Source organism: Pithys albifrons, chromosome 6 (assembly GCF_047495875.1).
Source record: "Pithys albifrons albifrons isolate INPA30051 chromosome 6, PitAlb_v1, whole genome shotgun sequence".
In the NCBI taxonomy this organism is placed as follows: domain Eukaryota; kingdom Metazoa; phylum Chordata; class Aves; order Passeriformes; family Thamnophilidae; genus Pithys; species Pithys albifrons.
The window spans coordinates 35,399,269-35,417,425 of record NC_092463.1 but is presented as its reverse complement, the minus strand read 5'-3'; the positions used below and the strand labels follow the sequence as shown (position 1 = coordinate 35,417,425).

The 18,157-nt window shown below is 43.9% G+C and overlaps 1 protein-coding gene across 1 annotated transcript in view; it reads right to left on the bottom strand.

Annotated features, from left to right (window-relative positions):
- Nucleotides 1–15,047, bottom strand: part of PLEKHD1 (pleckstrin homology and coiled-coil domain containing D1) — a 32,525-nt gene extending 17,478 nt beyond the window's left edge. The window contains exons 1-5 of the mRNA XM_071558178.1: nt 10,857–15,047; nt 10,361–10,716; nt 4,390–4,483; nt 3,387–3,476; nt 2,813–2,889 (exon numbers count right to left, since the gene is read on the bottom strand). Coding sequence (XP_071414279.1) covers nt 2,813–2,889; nt 3,387–3,476; nt 4,390–4,483; nt 10,361–10,509 — 410 coding nt within the window. The 5' untranslated portion in view covers nt 10,510–10,716; nt 10,857–15,047. The remainder of the gene's footprint in view (nt 1–2,812; nt 2,890–3,386; nt 3,477–4,389; nt 4,484–10,360; nt 10,717–10,856) is intronic.
- Between the last annotated feature and the right edge of the window lie 3,110 nt (nt 15,048–18,157).

Below are 18,157 nucleotides of genomic sequence, written 5' to 3'. Positions count from 1 at the left end.
TCTCAACCATTGTCTGTTCCAGTCCTTTTGCAGTACTGGGAACATCTCTCTAGTTTTGCCTGCATTTTACCCTTTCTCAGGAGCAGCCACAACCAACTTTTGGAGACACAGGACATGTGTTCTATGTCACTTTTTCCCGCTCCCTTGCTCACAAAGTCTACTTTTAACTAATTCAGGGAACACTGCTGTGGGCAAAGAGAGTGTTATGTGTACCCCTCTCCCTGACTAGCAGAAGAAAAAGTCTCTTTGAATAGGAAGAGAGCCTGGTGGTCTGGGAGTCAGGGCTTTGTGTGTTTCCAAAAAGCATCCAGGATCTCGCAAGTGTGGTAGGCCCAAGTCACAACATGTTAGAAGGGTGGAGAGACCATCAGTTCCCCTCTTCACTGAATAAGCCATTTCCCTGTCCAACTGGAACACTTGGCAAGGAGTGAAGACCTGAAGGTATCACTGAGCAGACCATGATGGTGGAGGCTGCAAGGAGTTGTGCATGCGCAACCCCCACCCCTCCAGCCATCCTGATGTAAAGAGGCAGCAGATAAAATTTAACACAAAGGAGAAAGGATAGAGGACATTTCCAGATTGGGTCCATTTTTAATTCTTTCCCCTATTTCCATATCTCTCTCAATGGAATTTGTTTTAGAAGCTTTTTAAGGATGTTTGTTTGTGATTTCTTTTTTCATTTGTTTGGTTTTAAATAATGAGGGACACTGCAGGATGATTACAACTAACTAAGTGCTGCAGTGCCACCGGCAGTGCAATCTCCATGCAGAAACAAGAGCACACTATAACAGACTGTCTAGAATATTTCATCTGTATCCTTTCAGCTTTCCTATTCACTGTGGATCACTTTACTGGCCTATGCTGGCCTTTCTGGTTGCTGCTTAGCTCCCAACCTGACCTTGCTAACATAAATCACATAATCTGTGCTTTTTGTGACATGTAGGCTATTATCAGCACTAGAGGCCGGCACTGGAGCTGCGGCTCACTTCTCTTATGCAAGAACAGGAGCGGGGAGGGGAGGGGAGGGGAGGGGAGGGGAGGGGAGGGGAGGGGAGGGGAGGGGAGGGGAGGGGGTGTCTCAGACAGATTTTCAGCTGGGTGCAGGTAGTCTGCTGTATGATAGCAGCCACTATCTACTGCCTGTTTTAAACACTACTGCTGGAATATTGAAGCAAGGACTAGAGAAAAGGCTGGCTCTGTGATATACACAGCTGTGCAGGGCTCACTCAAGAGAATGCCTCCTGTGCCACACTCCTCCTCTCCCATATACACCTGGAAGATGGATTTGGTCCTAAATTATTGCCTTGGCAATAGGTTAGCTTAACATTAGTGAAGGGAAATGCAGGCCTGTGCAACTGAATAAAAAACTTCAAATTGCTCAAGGGCTAAATATGTGTCCCTTCTCCCCTGCAGTGGCCAAGTCTGCTTGTGCTGAGTAGGTGCCAGACTTCTGCCTTGGGTCTTGTGTCCCACAGGACTCCTGCTCCCATGAAACTTCAATGGACAGCTTTGTGTTGCAGTTCATATGGAGGTAACAGCTTGCCCCAGCACCAAAGCCAGGCACACTTCAGCAGCCCAGAGCTTGGCTTGGGCTGATCCACCATAACACTGAGTTCCCCATTAATTACAAATTAACATTTTGAGCCTCACATCATTGACATTTACTCAGATATTGCCTTTACCCACTGGTATTACAATTTAAACTCTTTACACACTGGTATTACAATTGCAACATCTTTTTTCCCTGTAGTGACAAGAGACCACATATACACATTGTAATGCAGCCAGGTAGGGCAGAACAAAGAACTCCTTGCTTTAAGCCTCATAGCTGAGCAGTGGGCCCTGCTCTACAGACTTGGGAAGTTTCTATACCTGGTTTGGGAAAGTCAAATCCCTGTTTAAGTGTTACATGTTCTGCATCTGCTGAGATTTAGAAGTCTGCTCTGGTTTTGCAGGACAGCTTCTCATTGCACTGTCAAGGTCCCGAGTGCTGAGGGATTGCAGAGCTGGATGCCAACAAACTGCAAATCTCTCTCCAGCATTCTCAATAAACTGAGAACTCAGTACCATACACATGCAGCAGTCAAATCCTCTCATCCCTGTGGGTGGGCTGGAAATGCTTTACTAACACCTACTCTCCTGGGATTTAACCTGCCTCCACATTTTAGAACTAAACTGTCTTGAGAGGTCAAATCCTGCAGCTGTGTGGCCTGAGTGCCCTCAGATCTGAGCAGAAGGGATGCACACCCTAAGGACACACAATTCCTTCAGGGCTGTTACTGACATCTCAGCGTGACCAGTACTGTGCTGGTGAGGTCCCCGCTCCCAGCAGGAGGCAGAGCCACATGACAGCTGCTCACAAGCTTCCTGCCTTGCCTGTTCTGCTCTTACTTTACTACAGATTCATACAGGGAGGTTTTCTGACTTCCACCATTGTCAAGCCTGCAGACCTTTTTCCCCCACACAAAATGGACCAGGAGGTCTCCCGTTCAGGCTCACGTCCCACCTTTCTGAGGCAAGAGAGGGACAGCAGAGGGCACTCAGTAAATCAGCATTTGGCAGATGACAGCCTGGGGTTGTGAGCAAAGAACCACACTGTGCACCACACTGCATACCAAGGTGGGAAGCTTTGTGTCAGTTTTAGAGCATTCCTGTTTAGGGAAGAAATAGGTCTAGGAGGCAAGTGAAGTTCTCACTAGTTTTGAGGAGCTTGTCTGACTTCCTGTGGTCCTTCTGATCTGGCTTCTTCCCCTTTATGCTTTACACATCTACAGAGCAGATCAAAGCAAATAAGGAACAGAAAGAAGCTTACACTTTTCCAGACTCCTGTAGCATCTCCAGCCACTGAGCCTGCTCAAACTCTGATTCAGCTGCTAGAACAATGTTACCCTGAAAGAGTGGAGGGGAAAAAAACCCGGGTTAGAGAGGCTGGTGCCTTATGCACCTCTGTGCACTCAGGGCATGAAATGGACACAACTAGCACAGCTGTGGAGGGAGGAGAGCCCACCACAGCCGGCATCACATGGTAGCAAATACGACCCAGGCCTACCACACATTGGAAAGTGTGCATGTGGCAAGTGGTCATGGTAAGGACAAAATGATAGGGCTACATGAGCTCTAGGGCTCCTGAGTATCTCTCTACTGGTCCACTAGTATCAAAAAACCTGGCATCAGAAAGTGAAAGTTTTCCTGTTGGTTGTCCAAGCAGCGGCAGCAAAGCCTTGAGGGGACTTGGGATGCTAAGCCACCCTCTCTCAGGACAGTCTGCCCAGAATAGGTAGGCATAGCTCAGTGGGGAGAGAAAAAACTACCAATCCAGCTCTGCTCATCAACATTAACATGTTTTGTGGTGTTTGGGTTTTTTAGAAGAAAATAAATCTACTTACATGGAAGTCTTCATGAGAGATTTTTATGGCATAAGGCATGTTGGCCTCTTCTTTTGGCTCTACAATGCAGCCTCCCAGGGGTATGACACCCTAGGGGATAAACCAGAGCACTCCAATCAGTCAGCAAAATCAAGCATAGCTATTGAGTAATCTGGAGCTGAACTTTCACCCTTGGTCACCTGTGGGCCTCTGCTTTGCCTTGGCTATACACACAGTTCCTGAAAAGCCAAGGGACTCCCACTACCACCAGAAACCCCCCCCAACTGGGATGTGAAAGGGGATAAAGATGGTAGTCCTGCATTCACCACAGAGAGAAGGCTGCTAGCTAGAACATGGAAGCAGGAACTCAGTTATCAAGGAGAAAGTGATTTCCCAGTAGGGGTGAATGTTGCATATTCACAGTGTGGTATCATGAGAGAGGCTGTGCATCCCTTACAGTCACCACCAGTAAGTCAACACCCCACACATGCTGTTTGTGGGTGGAGATGGCCTGATGGATGCCACTGACCAGGCTGGGTGAAATCAGCACCTTTAGAAGCATGTGTGCTTCATCAGCCTCCAGGGACTACAGAGGACAAAAGCAGCCTCAGAACACAGGGATCCCCTGTGAGAGTGCCAGGCAGCAGAGCTATGGAGGCCAATCCTCAGAACTGACAGCATGTGGGTTATCAGATGCTAATGAGTACAAGAACACATTAGGAACAAGCAGCAAACAAAGCTGTCAGCTTTTGTCAGCAATTTTACAGTCAGAAAATTAGCTATTTGGGAGATCATGAAAACTAGGGAATACATCTACTATCAGGTAAAAAAATAGAAGTCATGTACCTGCTGAATCATTAAGTATCTCGAAAAGGTACTGATGTGATTCATTCTTTTTGGAGGCTTCCCTGGATCTGCGAGAAGTCTCTGACTTACCTCTTCTTCACTTGCTGGGTCCATGGAGAAAAGGGGGAGAGGGGAGATGAAAACAGAATAACCCCCTCCCTGTGCAAATACTGCTCACCTTGGGGTGGATATTGAAGTATTTATTGCTTTCAAAACTCTTCTTCTCACTCTCAGCATAGTAAAGCAGAAAACTTTCCTTAATGATGAAGAACCTTTAAGACAAAGAAAGGAAATAAATTCTGCTAGAACAGAGGTTGTGGTTCACAGCACAAAAAAATCTCCACCTAACTAAAGCTGCTTTCTGAGCAGAAGAGTTTACTACTCCCACCTAAGTCTAAGATGAGATGCCTCACTTGTGCTCACAGAAGAGCTAGTGCTTAACACCAAGAATCAAGTTCAAGTAGTTTGTGCTTACAGTTTCCCACCCCAGCATGCATATGCCAGTGTGGAAGGCAAACCATAGCACCACTTACTCACAGCACTGTGACCCAAACAGGTCCAAAGACTTTTGGCACCTCTATCTGTTTGTGCTCTGTCTAGCTCACGTATGTTGGATTCAACCTATTGGAAGAGAGCTGCTCTTTTTTTTAACGGTCTCTCACATGGTCTAAGGTCAACTAAATGCTCATTTTTGCAATCTGCTTCCTGCCACCCTCTTTGCTCTCATCTCATAATAAGCCAGCAGGGAAGTGTTTCCACTCTAACAGAGTAGCAGGGAGTCATATGGCAGGGAGAGTCACAGGCTAGCACCTGCAAGCAACACTTGAGGCAAAAAAATGGCCACTAGAGCACTCAGGAGCAGAAATAATTTTAGTGATATTTTTAAGCAGAGCTCCTGGCAAAGTCTTCTGTCATTGACCTTCATAACCGCAAAGGAAATTGAATAATTTTTTTCTCGTATGTGTAATGTTAAAATATGACTTGTTCTGCTCAGTTAGCCTTAGGTATGATAATCACTGTATAGCAGCCATAATATATCACAATTTCTGTAAACTAAGCCTCTAATTTACTGGAGCATGTCCTCAAAATTATGATTAAAGGAGTACCACTTTTAACATACTTGGATTTTCAAAATGCCCCAGGGAGAGTCCCTCCTCTCTTCAAAAATTGAGGTTGCATTTACTCTTCATGCAATGATACAGGGGAGAGATCTCTGACTTAGTTTCAATTTGATCTAAATGTCTGCAGCACTCAAAAATTATGAAGAGTAGCTGAAAAAAAATGGGGACAAGTTTAGTAACGAGGTTTCAAAAGAGTAAATGACAAAAAAAAGTGTTTCACTGTTCTGTACGTATTTTCTGACATAAGAAAAAGGGATTTGGGAAGAAAGTGAAAGGCAGTAGGTTGAAAATTATTAAAGAATGCCTTTTACGCTGCACAAAACACTGCTGTGTAAATCACTTTCATGTGGTCCCAAGGCCAAGAGATCATGAGGAAACTGGAAAGGATAAGATATTTCTGTGAACAAAACGAACATTCCCAGGAAACCCTCCTGCTTCTGGGAGGGATCAGGAGGAGACTTCTACAGGCAGTGCTGTCCAGTTGTGCAGCCTGAGCATTCCTGCACCTTGATGGGCTACAGGCAGGGGGCTGACCCACAAAGACAGTTCTAATGCCTTCACATGCCCATCCCACCCCAGTCCTCTCCTGAAGAAGATGGGCTGTCAGATGGAGCCAAACACTGTCTCCAGTAGAGATAAGCACAGCAATTTAAAACCAGTCTAGCAAATAAAGCTAAAGAAAGAAGCTGAAGCTGGCAGAGAATTATCATCATACTAATAAATTAACATAATTATTAATAACAATTATTATTATACTTAGATGAAAGCTTTACCATTACATCAGCTTCAATGTCTGCTAAGCTGGGAAAGCAAGGTGTCATGTCCATGCTTGTGGTGGCTGTCCACACTTGAACTGCTCACATAACTTTGAGATATCAGCCCATTTAGCAGCTGCATTAGGCACATCTCTGAGGGACATATTACTCATAAAAGTGGATTCATCAAGGTCTCACCTCTGTGTGAAACAAGGACTGGCATTTTCAAATGTATCTGCATTAATGGCAAAGGCAGCCATGAGCCCTGCATCAGGCTCAGAGCTGACCCTGCCCAAGGCAGACATCAGAGGGACCTCCACAGAGCATAAAAGGCTTGTTTCTGGTTCCTCCTGTCCATGTCACTTCTGTGAATAGAAGCCTTGTGGTGCCTTTCTGATTCATTGTCCGCACACCTCTGGTCATCAGCTCTATGAGAAAGTTTTCTTATGTGTAGCTGCATCTTCATATTATGTCTCTAATGCTTAGTTTAAGGAGAACTTGATTTTGTAGAGGGAAATGTTACCATATCTCCACAATAAATACAGAAATAATATCTTAAAAGAACAGTCCTGCCTGGACAAAGGCCTGTGCTTGGTCCAGTGAGATGAGGGGAACCAGATACTGTGAGCACAAACATGAATCTAAGGAATAAAAGTCAACCCATCACATGAAACAGAGAAAGATTATTCATCACTTTCAACACTCTGTTCCGTCTGAATAACCTCAGTTGCAAGACAGGTAAAAATACTGATCCTTAACTTTATGATTTTTTATCTAAATTTTAACCCCCAGATAAAGCCAGGCTTTAGTTTGTTACATAGTTTTTGTTGCTCAGTGCTAATAATCCTCATATTATAGATTATGCTGCAGTGGAAACCAAAATCAAAACAAAATCAAGAACAAAACATAGCACAAATCTTTGAGAATGGATGTGCTTCACAGATAATGAACTTTTAGATCCCTGACCTCAGAGATGTGAAGAGAAAATGTGGGGATTTGGAATGAAAAACTTACAAAATAAGAGCAATAAGAACAAAATCCCAGTGTAAACAATGAAGGAAGAACACTGAAAATCTGGTTAGCTTGTGGACATAATGTATTTATGCTCAGATCATATTCCCTCCTCTACCCTTACCTGGAAGACAACACTTTAACTGACCTTCAGGACAAAGTCTTCATACAACAACACACGATTATCAAGGCAGCACAGTGAAAAGAGGGGTGAATTAAACGAGTAGAAGAGTTGAATGACACAAGAGCAAGTTGAAGACTAAAGGAGCAGCTTGTTGAGCAAGAGCAGAAAGGAGAAAGATGGGGAAAATGGGGAAAGACCCAGTTAGAACTGTGACTGGGGGACAGGAGACACATATCTAAATTAGGCAGATGTAGAAAAGGGAGTGCTGGAAAGACAGGTGAAGAATTTGAATACAAACAAGAAACCAAAAAAAGAAGCGATTCATAAACACAGCAGAGTTCAAAAAGGCTGGAGAGCAGCAGCAAAGGTGAGAGTGGCCAGACGGCCTGGGACAGCCACCCACATGCCACATGCAGCTCAGGTAATACAAGATCCATTCACATGTGGTCAGCTGCTGTGGGGCACCCATCCCTGCCGCTGGGTCCTGCACTAAGAAATCACTGACATCACAGGGTAATTAAAATGGAATAGCAGAGGAACAGTAACAATCTGAGTGACTTGGATGTGAAGTCAGAGCTGTGATCTGGCCAGGATTAGAAACAACAGCTCTATATTGGACAAGTAGAGATACCTGATCTCTGAGAATAAAGTGCTTTCTTTGTGCCACAGAGTTAATGAGACTAATTAGCTAATCTCTGTAAAAGTTTCTGATGTGACAATGGCCAAGATGAAGTATTTACACTATAAAACGGCAGCAGTCTCCTTGGTCCTTCATTCCAATGGTGTTTTTCTGGGCATCAGTCCAGGAGCACAGGCAGTGAATGCCAGTTGCTAGATCAGCTCACTTCTCTATCCCTGGGGACAGCTCAGGAAACCGACGGGCAAATGTTCTTCATTAGCATGTTAGCTCAGAGTCCACAGTACCTCCCCTCACTCTTCCTCTCCTGACAGCTTTAGGCCTTCTTGCCTGCCGCCTGCCCTGATGCCGGCAGGGAGCAGGAGGAGGTGTACGCTCCTGACAGCAGGCAGCCAGGCGGGAAGCGTCCCAAGGACGAGAGGGAAGCAGACGCTCTGCTTGACTCGCAGCCGTGTCAAGTCAACAGCTCCTGCTGCCCCTATGCTGCACACACACTTCTCCATGGCTGTGTGATTTCCAAGGTTTTGAGCAGAAAGCAGACCTAAATAATTATCCTTTCTATCTGTCCTAAGCCCACATGCTGTGGCTGTTGTTAGCCATTGTGGAAAACAAGGCTACGTGCATGCTTTGCAATGCCACAGCCAGGATCGGTTCAAGAGAAGATAAAATGAAAATCTTACTGTTAACTGTGCTATGTTTCCCTCCTTCCACCAGCAACCTGTCATACCCTCCCCTTACATGCTGATTTATCTCCAATGTCTTGGAAAGACTTTCCTTAAGAGTAGTATTGTCCAGTCTGAGATTTCAGAAAAAAACTTACACTGTTCAGAGATCAGATCCAAAACTATTGAGCAACAGTCATTGTTTTTTTCTCAATGTAACTGGAGCAGGAAACATTTCTTCTCCTTTTCATTTAAAAAACAAAACAAAAACAATGTGTTGCTGAGCATGGGGGGAATGGATGAATTGCTCCTTATCCCCACATAAAGATCGACTTATAATAATATGCAAGGTTATTCTACTCTAAAGCAAGTCTCTTTCATGACAAAAAAATCTCCCAACATATTGTTCCTGCTGTTCCAGTCCATTTACTCCAGAACCCTCTTCCTTCCAAACCCAATGGATTCCCTGTGTTCACCTCTCACTGACCTGTGTCTGGTCCCCCAGGACCCTCTGCTGCCATGCCTGCAACCAACCTTCCATAGCATCCCAGCCACATGGTCACCTCCCCACCTTTTCCCACTTGCTAGCACTAAAATATTTACCACTTGCCAAAGATGGGGGTGACTTCTAGGAATAGAGTGGCACTAAATAAATAATGACAGAGAGAGCAGAGATGGGCCATTTGCCTGCAAGAAAGTTTTATTAGGAAGAATAAAGCCTTTTAAGAATGTCTCCTCCCTGGCAAATTACCTTCCCCTCCCTTCCTCTGTCCACTTCTTTTCCGTAACACACTCGCTTTAGTTCCCAGACATAATTCATTTAAATATCAATATCTGGGAGCTGAGTAGGGAGCATCAGCACAAATTCTTTCTTGAGTGAAAATAGGCCATTTTGGGGGGAGGGAATAAAACCTGTACACAGGTCAAAGATGCTACAAACATAAAATCTCCTTCCCAGGGAGCATTTAACTATTTTTCTGGCTATGCCATCTTCACAGGTTTAGATGGGACAGCATTGTGGTTACTATACAGTGCAAAACTGGGAAAGCTGGCTTTAGAAGTGGTTTGTGTCTACACTGCAAACTACAACAAAAAGTACTTGCCCACAAAAGGGAAGTACCAGAGATTCAGTGATTTGCATAAAGAAACTACACTAAATCTAAACTAAAAACCAAGCCATCACTTCCAGTACTATAGAACATAATTCTCTCCTGTAAAAGGTTATAGCAAATGCTTTCCAGCACCAAACTTCCTGGCTGCTGACAGACAACACACAGCAGCTTACAACTCCCTAACACCAGATGGGAGTTACTTCAGAGCCACTTCCTCCCCAGGGACGAGTCTGCATGTGCTGTTCCAAGCATGCCATCACTGTCAGGCAGCACAGTAGTACTGATGCTGGTCCACAAACCCCTGCAGACCACACACACACAGAGATCCACACGCACAGTCAGTTCAGCCTAGCCATCTCACATCCAAAGGACTCAAGAGCTCTAACGAGTGCTAAAAAACAAAGTCAAGCAGTTTAGGGGCAAAATGTAAGAGCTGACTCTTCCTCTCTTGTGAAACTGTCATGAGATAATTATCCAGAGGAGGCAGCTAGTCCCTATTCCCACCATGAAGTGCATGTAGCACAAGGTCTGGACAAAGAAGAGAGCACAATGGGGTGCCACATGCATAAAGCCAACTCAGAATAGTAGGGAATTATGGTCACAGTTTTACCCCTGGACTCTGCCTGGACAGCTACATTTGAAGAGCCAAGCACTCAAGACTCTAAGTCATTCCAGAACCCCTAGGGTTTGTATTTCACCCAAGCATCCCTCAGCAACTGTGACTTACCTCCTGGACCATTTGGCTGACTGCCTCCCAAAGGGTCTCTTCCAGAGCACGCCGTACAGCTGCACTTTGGTGCTGATGTCCAGAGCATCTGAATCTGCCTGTTCCATGGATGGAGAAGGGGATACAGAACTGGATTTTGAAGAAAACATTATGGATGGATCTGGTTCTAACTCTCCCCTTCTGTGTGGCAGCTCAGGGAATCCGATTAAATGCGATGAACCAGAAGGATGTAACCAGCCCAGCAGACAGAGAGACTGGGCTTTGGTTTGAATCAATAACTTGACTGCTCAGCATTCAGTCAGTAATTCTCTCCCTGATGCACAGATGATGAGAGTTTCCTCATTGCGTATTACTTCCTGATGCATTACAAACAGCACACATCCCAACCCAAGGGAAAAAAAAAGAGTGAAGAGAGTCAGACATCAGAGAGTCAGACAGAGAGGCAGAAAGAGCTCATCAGAGTGAAAGCTCTCAGCAATAACATAAACCAAAATACCTCTGCACCAGAGCCAGCTTGGAAGGTTATTTCATTCGACATTGCAGCACTCCATGCAGAAATGAGGACAAGACGGATGTTTTACTGTCAGGCATCTCTGACACATATTCCCAAAATCTTGCACTTGGAGTCAGGTTCTTCTGATTTGTCCTGGGGAAAATTAGGGCAGAGTGGGTGGGAGCCAGCAAGTTCAATCAGACTCCCTCTATCACTGGGGGGGCGGGGGGGGAGGAACTTTGCTGTGCCAGCTTGGCACTGCCCACCTGGGGAGAGTTCACGTGGCTGCTGGGTTTGGACTGGGCAGTGTCCATACCGCATGCCTTGCTCAGCCTTAAAGGGCCATTGCTGAAAAAAGTTAGAAGATAAAATTCTGCCTGCCTCCATGCCTTGCTGCATGTTGGAGATGTGGCAAGCACAGCCTCTGCCCTGCCTCTTAGGTGCCAGTACAGGCACATAGGAATACATCACTCAGCTTAGATGAGTCTACATTCATCTCCTGTTTAGAACAAGCTTTTAAATCTGGTTCCCTAAGTCTTTGTTCCTCTCTTGAAACCCTTCCTCTCCTCATAGACACAAAGTCCTCCAAAAGAACTCCCGTCTTTTGTAATGCCCACAAGAAAGCACGTTAGCACTATATTGTTCCTTCCTGTGTCCTGCCTCCTCCAGAACTAGGACTTGGGGAAGAATCACACTTATAAGAGCATCTGGGTTTTTGGGGTATCATATAACCAATATAGACACATATATGCTGTATGGCATGTATGCAGAGATACTGAGGAATCTGCTCCTGTTTTAACCTGTGCCATCCTCTATGTATCAGTTTTGATGCTGTAATTGCTGGATGTCAGCCTTTCCCAGTGCAGGTATTCACAAGTGACTTAGTGCAGACATACGGTCCTTTCTCATCCCTGGGGATCAGAGCCTTGGGATGTGTCATAGGTTCGATCACATCACTGGACACAGGCTCACTTATATTTATATGGTCAGAGGCACTTGCAAAGCATCTTAAATAGAGAAAATGCAGATAGCCCGCCTCAAGCTCACAGAGTGCATTCAGTATCAGAGAAATTAGAGATGCAGCTCCCTGATAAAAGTCACTATTGATTGCTAGATGACAGTCAGCCAACTCCGGGCTTTGTTACTTTCTCTCACCCTGGCTTTGACTGACCTTTTGGTCCCAAGCAGCAGCAAAGCCCATCTCTGAGTGACATTAAGGCAGAGAGTGGGGAAGAGGGGAGAGCAGCAGATACTGCCCACATCTTACTTGAGCTCCACCTCTTGAATTTCATCCTTTGCTTCTTTATTTATTTTTACCTTACACAGATAAAGAGAGCAAAGAGGTTTCTAGCTTTGAACATCAAGAAATCAAGGTATTTTTAACTCTGAAGGCCTCTAGGACAAACAAGGAAGTAGTTAGAGCAACTTCTTTAAGGCAGCAGTCCAAGGGAAGGAAAGAGCAACTTGCTCTTGTCAAGTGACTAATAGTTAAACTCAGGCAGAAGCCATCAATGCTAAGGCAGAACACAGCAGTGAGGTGAATTGTGTAGCTTCTGATGCCTGGACACAGTGATTTGTAGTAACAGTCATTCTGTTAACATTTCCCTTAAAAGGAAAGGGGGAAATTTGAATGTTCTCTAGGTTTAGGCATTATTTTACCTCTTACTCTATTGGTAAAGGTTGATGCTTGCAATAAAATTGGCCTAAATTGGACGAGAAGAAACAAGAAAGTATATAACAATTGCTGGAAGTGGATTGTGGAATTGTCTTGCAACAAGAACAGCAGAGGCAGAAATCCATTATTTGGTGGGATCCATTACATGCCTCATAATGGAGGGTGGCTGTACCTTTCAAGGGTACAGATTAGACTCACATACTTTCTCTGAAATATTTTTGTTCCAGAACATTTTAGATGGATGTTTGACTCTTGATGGTTCATAGGGGAAACACAGCTGTACATCTTGGAGAAAAAGCACTGGAGCTTTAATTAAAAGGCCTTTCTGTGGAATGAGAGGTTGTACTGGTATGTGAGTTACTTTACTAATATGTTGTCTCTATTTTTCCTACACATCAACCCAATAAAATTTTCCTAAAAATAAAACCTTTGAAGCAGACACCAGTGCAAGCTATACAGAAGTAACACTTCTTCACAGAATCACAAAATACTCTGAGTTAGAAGGGACCTAACAGGATCATTGAGTCCAAATCCTAGCCCTGCACAGGACATGCCCAAGAATCACACCATGTGTCTTGATCACAGGCCACTCTTTAGGTGCAAGATGCTCCCTTTCAGTTTAAGGATACACATAAGCTAACTGCAGATGCTGAGGAGGCTTGGGGGCCTTTTTGTGGTGTTTTGTTTTTTGTTGTTTTGTTTTTTGTGTGTGTGTGTGTGTGTGTGTGTGTGTGTGTGTGTGTGTGTGTGTGTGTGTTTGGGGTTTTTTTTGTTTTGTTTGGGTTTTGTTGGTTTTTTTTTAAGTGAAAAGTTGTACCTTCATGTTCTGGCAGCCATACAATAGTACATTGTGCAGGAAAGAACAAACTATTTTTTGGGCTGGGGCCAGTAAGTTGAGATTTGGAACAAAGCTGCTGTGGAGTTAAAAAAATTCAGATCTTGCCTTCCAGCATGGATTCTTTTTTCTCTTACAGCTTCTGAAATGTTCCATAACCATTTTCAACCCAGAGAACCATTAGCAATTGTGGGATGTATTAGCAGTTACCGGGAACAATGTGGAAAAATAATGTCCATCTCATGTTTCATTTATGACACATCATTCTTGCAAAGACAAAATGTCACATGCACTCCTCAAAGTGATGCTCTGGTTTCCAAGATGCACAGCTGTATGCAGAGGCTATTTTTAATAAAACAAAAGCAACCACCATCAATCCAACTCTAGAGTGATACACTGACAGAGCACGTTTCTTTCACACGATTAAATTTTCAGTGTTTGATGGGAAGCCAGAGGTGTCGTGCAGAGCTCAAAGAAAAAAGTTACTCAGCAAATGGGCGCTAAAGTCAAGTGCCTTTGTAGATTTGCAACCCCATCTGACATCACTCTCACAGATGTATAACCCCATTTGACATCAGCCCTTGGTGAGAATTACGTAGTTTTAGTGACCTGTTCCAGTCAAAGTCCTCCCTTGGTCCCAGCCCTTCACACCCACCCAGATCCATGCTGGATGGCTCAGGAGTCATATTAACCCAGCTGTTAGCTGTGGATATAGCACCACTTCAGGAGACTTGCAGGAAGACAGAAGACAAGGAATCAGTTTCCTGAAGCAAAGGGATTTGACAGCAAGCAGCCAGTCCCACAGCCTGGCTTTTGGGAGGTGGCTTTCTAAGGAACTGACACCACAGTCCATGACCATTTCTCTTAGCACGTAAAGGAGCTAATTTCTTTTGCCTTTTTTTTTAAATCCTACTAAGAAATCTTTTCTGGAAGAAAGCTTATTTAATTTGGTGTTTTGTTTTTTTAAGATGAAGACTTCTGTGAAATAATTGTTTTCAGGGACTTCAGAATACATCACAGTAGTCAGCTACATTTGAAAGCTTCCACCAGAAGACAGCACATAGGCTTCCTGCAAGACACCAGTTTTGCCCCCATCAAGCCTAAATATCAAAGCAATCACATGGCTGACAAACATAAAATGCACCACATGCACCCAATCACCTTCACATGAAGTGTCTGCATAAAAATATCAGGAGTACAAAGGTTTGTTCAAGATCAGTCATCCCTCAGTTTCTCTGTCAATAAAACATGGGAAATGCACCACAGTCCCAAACCAACTCATTCTACTGATAGCACTACCTTCCGCAGGCAAGAAAAGCTTAAGTAAGAGGTGTTGCAGCTAAGAGTCATTCAGAGTAGTAGTAAGGCTTGTAAGTGGGGGTTTTAGCAGCCCTCTTCAACCCAGTACAGCCATGAGTATCTCATTAAAAATGATTTGTCAGACAGCAGAAGCGCATTAAACCCCAGAGAGTCCAAAATGGTTATAATCATAGATCATAAGAAATTACCATTTCAGACACTGGATGGGCATACAGATACAGATGCATTTTTTCCCTAAAGGTTTCACTCTGCTTTTAGATTTTCTAAATATGATATATCTTTGATGTCAGACAGCAGGATACAGCTTAAATATAATTAGCTCTACATGTTTTTATGAATGAGGCATTTTTCTTTACACCTCATCCACCATAAGGTTTTAATCTCTGCACATCTCAGACAAGAGGGAGAAGTGCTGTCCTAAGGAGGGTGGAAGGTTGTGCAATTCTGCCTGCAGTGATATTTGGATAAGGCTTGCACTTATCAGTAGAATGACTTAATTTGTAAGCTGGAACAACAAACGACAGCTCATCTTCTTGCTGCTGTGCTCATTCCTAATGAGTCTCAAAAATGCTGGTGCATGGTTTTTTTCTTTAACAAATAAAGGAACACTACAGCAATCGTCAGGAAGTCTGAAACACCACAGCCCCTCAATATTTAAAGTTTGTAGTGGCAACACTTGTAACATTTAATGGACCAAAATCCACTTCCTCACATCTCCAAAAGGATTTACCACAGACTATAGTGGTTAAATTTCCAGTTACTGAGGTGATTAATACACTAAAACAAGGCTAATATACTGTATAATTCTTCACCATTAAAACTGAATTTTACTGGCCAAAAAACCCAAGAGCCTGTCTGGGAAAAATAATGGCTTCTCATCCTCACTGCCTTCCACCTGCCCGTACTGGCTATAACAGCATCACTGTCATTTTCTTCAGTTCTCCTACTGACTTTGCATTAATCATATTCTCTTGTGCTTAAGGCTAAAGAGATTACACTCTTTCTTAATGACACAAGTCCTATGGGCTACCAGAAAAATCAAAAGTAAGAAACTGTCTGAGAGGAATGCTTACTGCTGAGGTGAAAGAGCTAAACCACCGTGTGACAGGATCTTAGACAAGCCTGTAGATAGCAAGAGCAGGAGAAAAACATAAATAGTTTTCTAATTAATTGCTTATGAATCATCTCCACCATCTCCAAAGGGTATTTCTTAAATGGATGTTTGAAGTTGCAAATGCATACATCACTCATCCTACAACCTTCCCCTTTCTTTCTGAAAATGCAGCTCTAAAACCTGATCCTGCTTATAGGGCAGCTGGAAACTACACAGAACATTCTCTATAAACCATGGCAGCTCAGCAACAGTACAAGGCATCTCATCAATCTACACAAATACTTGAGAGGAGCGTGCAAAGAGAATGGAGCCAGCCTGTTTTCAGTGATGCCTTATTACAAGACAAGAGGTAATGGGCATACAACCGACACACAGGAGATTCCTTCTGAAAGCTTTTTTACTGTGAGCATTACCGAGTACTGGTGCAGGCTGCCAAGGGAGGTTGTGGAGTCTCCCTCCGTGGGGATATTCCACTGGAGGTCCCTTCCAGCCTCCACCACTCTGCAATCAGTGCTCCAGACCAGTTTAATTAGCATTCTCCCACAAGGTGCTAAAGAACCTGGCACATCAACAAGTACCATCCGCACAGCAGGGAAGTAAAGGCTGCACAGGGGGTTGTCTCACTCTCTAAAATTGCTTTAAACCTGCATTGCTCCAGCTGACAGTTTTCCATGCCAGGTCAAGTGACAAAATTTCAGACCACTTGCAAAACCCAAGCCCCACAGATCTACCTACAGATCAGAAAAGCCTACGCAGGTGTTTGCTTAGGGACTGCCTTGGCACAGGGAGACCACTTCCTAGTTATTCCAAGTATCCCAACCCTGATTCTCATCCTTGCCTTAAATCCTGGCAGTAGCAACAGGATGCTGCAATGCTAATAACTTTCTTCTACAAATTCCTAATATAATACAAACAATGGGATGTGCTTTGGCAAGAGAGAAGCACCTTTCCCTTTGCTCTTCCAATTAATTTATTGATTTGAGTCCTACATGTGTTTTAAAATGATAAATCTAGTCCCAACCAAGTTTGGTAAAGTGGTATTTTTAGTCAAGGTGCCTAACTGTGGCCACTCTTTAAAGTTGCATCTTGTTACATAAACTACTTAATTTCTTCTAAAACTTTGCCCCTTCTGTAATGACAGCATAGAATGTGCAACTCAATGGATTTTTTGAAAATCTTTTAATAAAACCTGCAAACCCTAAAAATGTGGTGTAAAGTGTCTTACAGGAAAAAAAAACCAGACTGCCCTGCAAGCTTTGGCTCTGATAACAAAACAGAATTAATTTTCCAGGCACTCCTCCTAACCCCTGCCTGAGCACTTCTCAGAGACCACTACTAAAATTTAATATCTTACTATACACTTTGCCACTTAAAATTATGTCAGTGCTAAATAAAACCCCAAGAAACTTTCTTCACAGCAAGAGCAAAATCCCCTCAGTTATGACCACCATGACTGGCATTAGAGAGAACACTTAGCTGTGGCTTAACAGGCTTCCATGAGATTGCTGGCTGCAGGAGGAAGGTGAGCAGCCTGCCAGAAAAAACTGCATCACCAACGAAGGCAGAGCAACACTGAAGAGCTGTAAACAGGTAAGCAGGAGCATCACGGGGCAGTCACAAGGAAAGCTGAGCTGTGACACAGGACCTAGAAACAGCAAGAAAATAAATGGGGAAAAAACCCAACAACAAACCACTTAACAGGGGCAAGAAAGTTTTCACCAGCAGTTTTCCCCGTAAGGCAAAAACAAAAAGCAGGCTCGGGTTGAAAGTTGACTTTTAACCCAAATCCCGCAGAGGCACATATATGCATGGGACTTAGAGTTTGCATTTTGAGTTTGGGACTGACACCACTGAGAGCACATGTTGGAGGAAAGCATTTTCTTTAACCCAAAGGGTCCTGCAGCGTTTTAACAGTGGAGTGGAGCAACCTTGCACCAATCAATCACCTCCATGTGGCCCTCCAAAGAGGTCTCTGTCTTGTAAGCTTGAGAGATTTCCCTGCAGGTGTGGGAAGAGAGATCTTTGAGGCAATGCCAACTCCTAAACACTCTGTGAGAGACACAAGTTGCCAAATGCCCTTCTCAAGCAGAGCTGTCAAATCATGTCTGCATTAATACTTCTAATCCCATTCATATCCATATCCAAATCAACCTGCTAGACTGCCTCCCAACATGCAGTTTCACATTCCAGGTTTCCAGGAGGTGCTCAGACATCATAAAGAAAAGCAGTAAAAAACACACAAGAACCCCCACAAAAATAAAATGTACTGTCTGCACCACTTTCATCCCATTTAAGACTAATTACTCTGTGTCAGAGCTGTCACAAAACCCCATGCAGTAAATGACAAACCAACTCAGAAG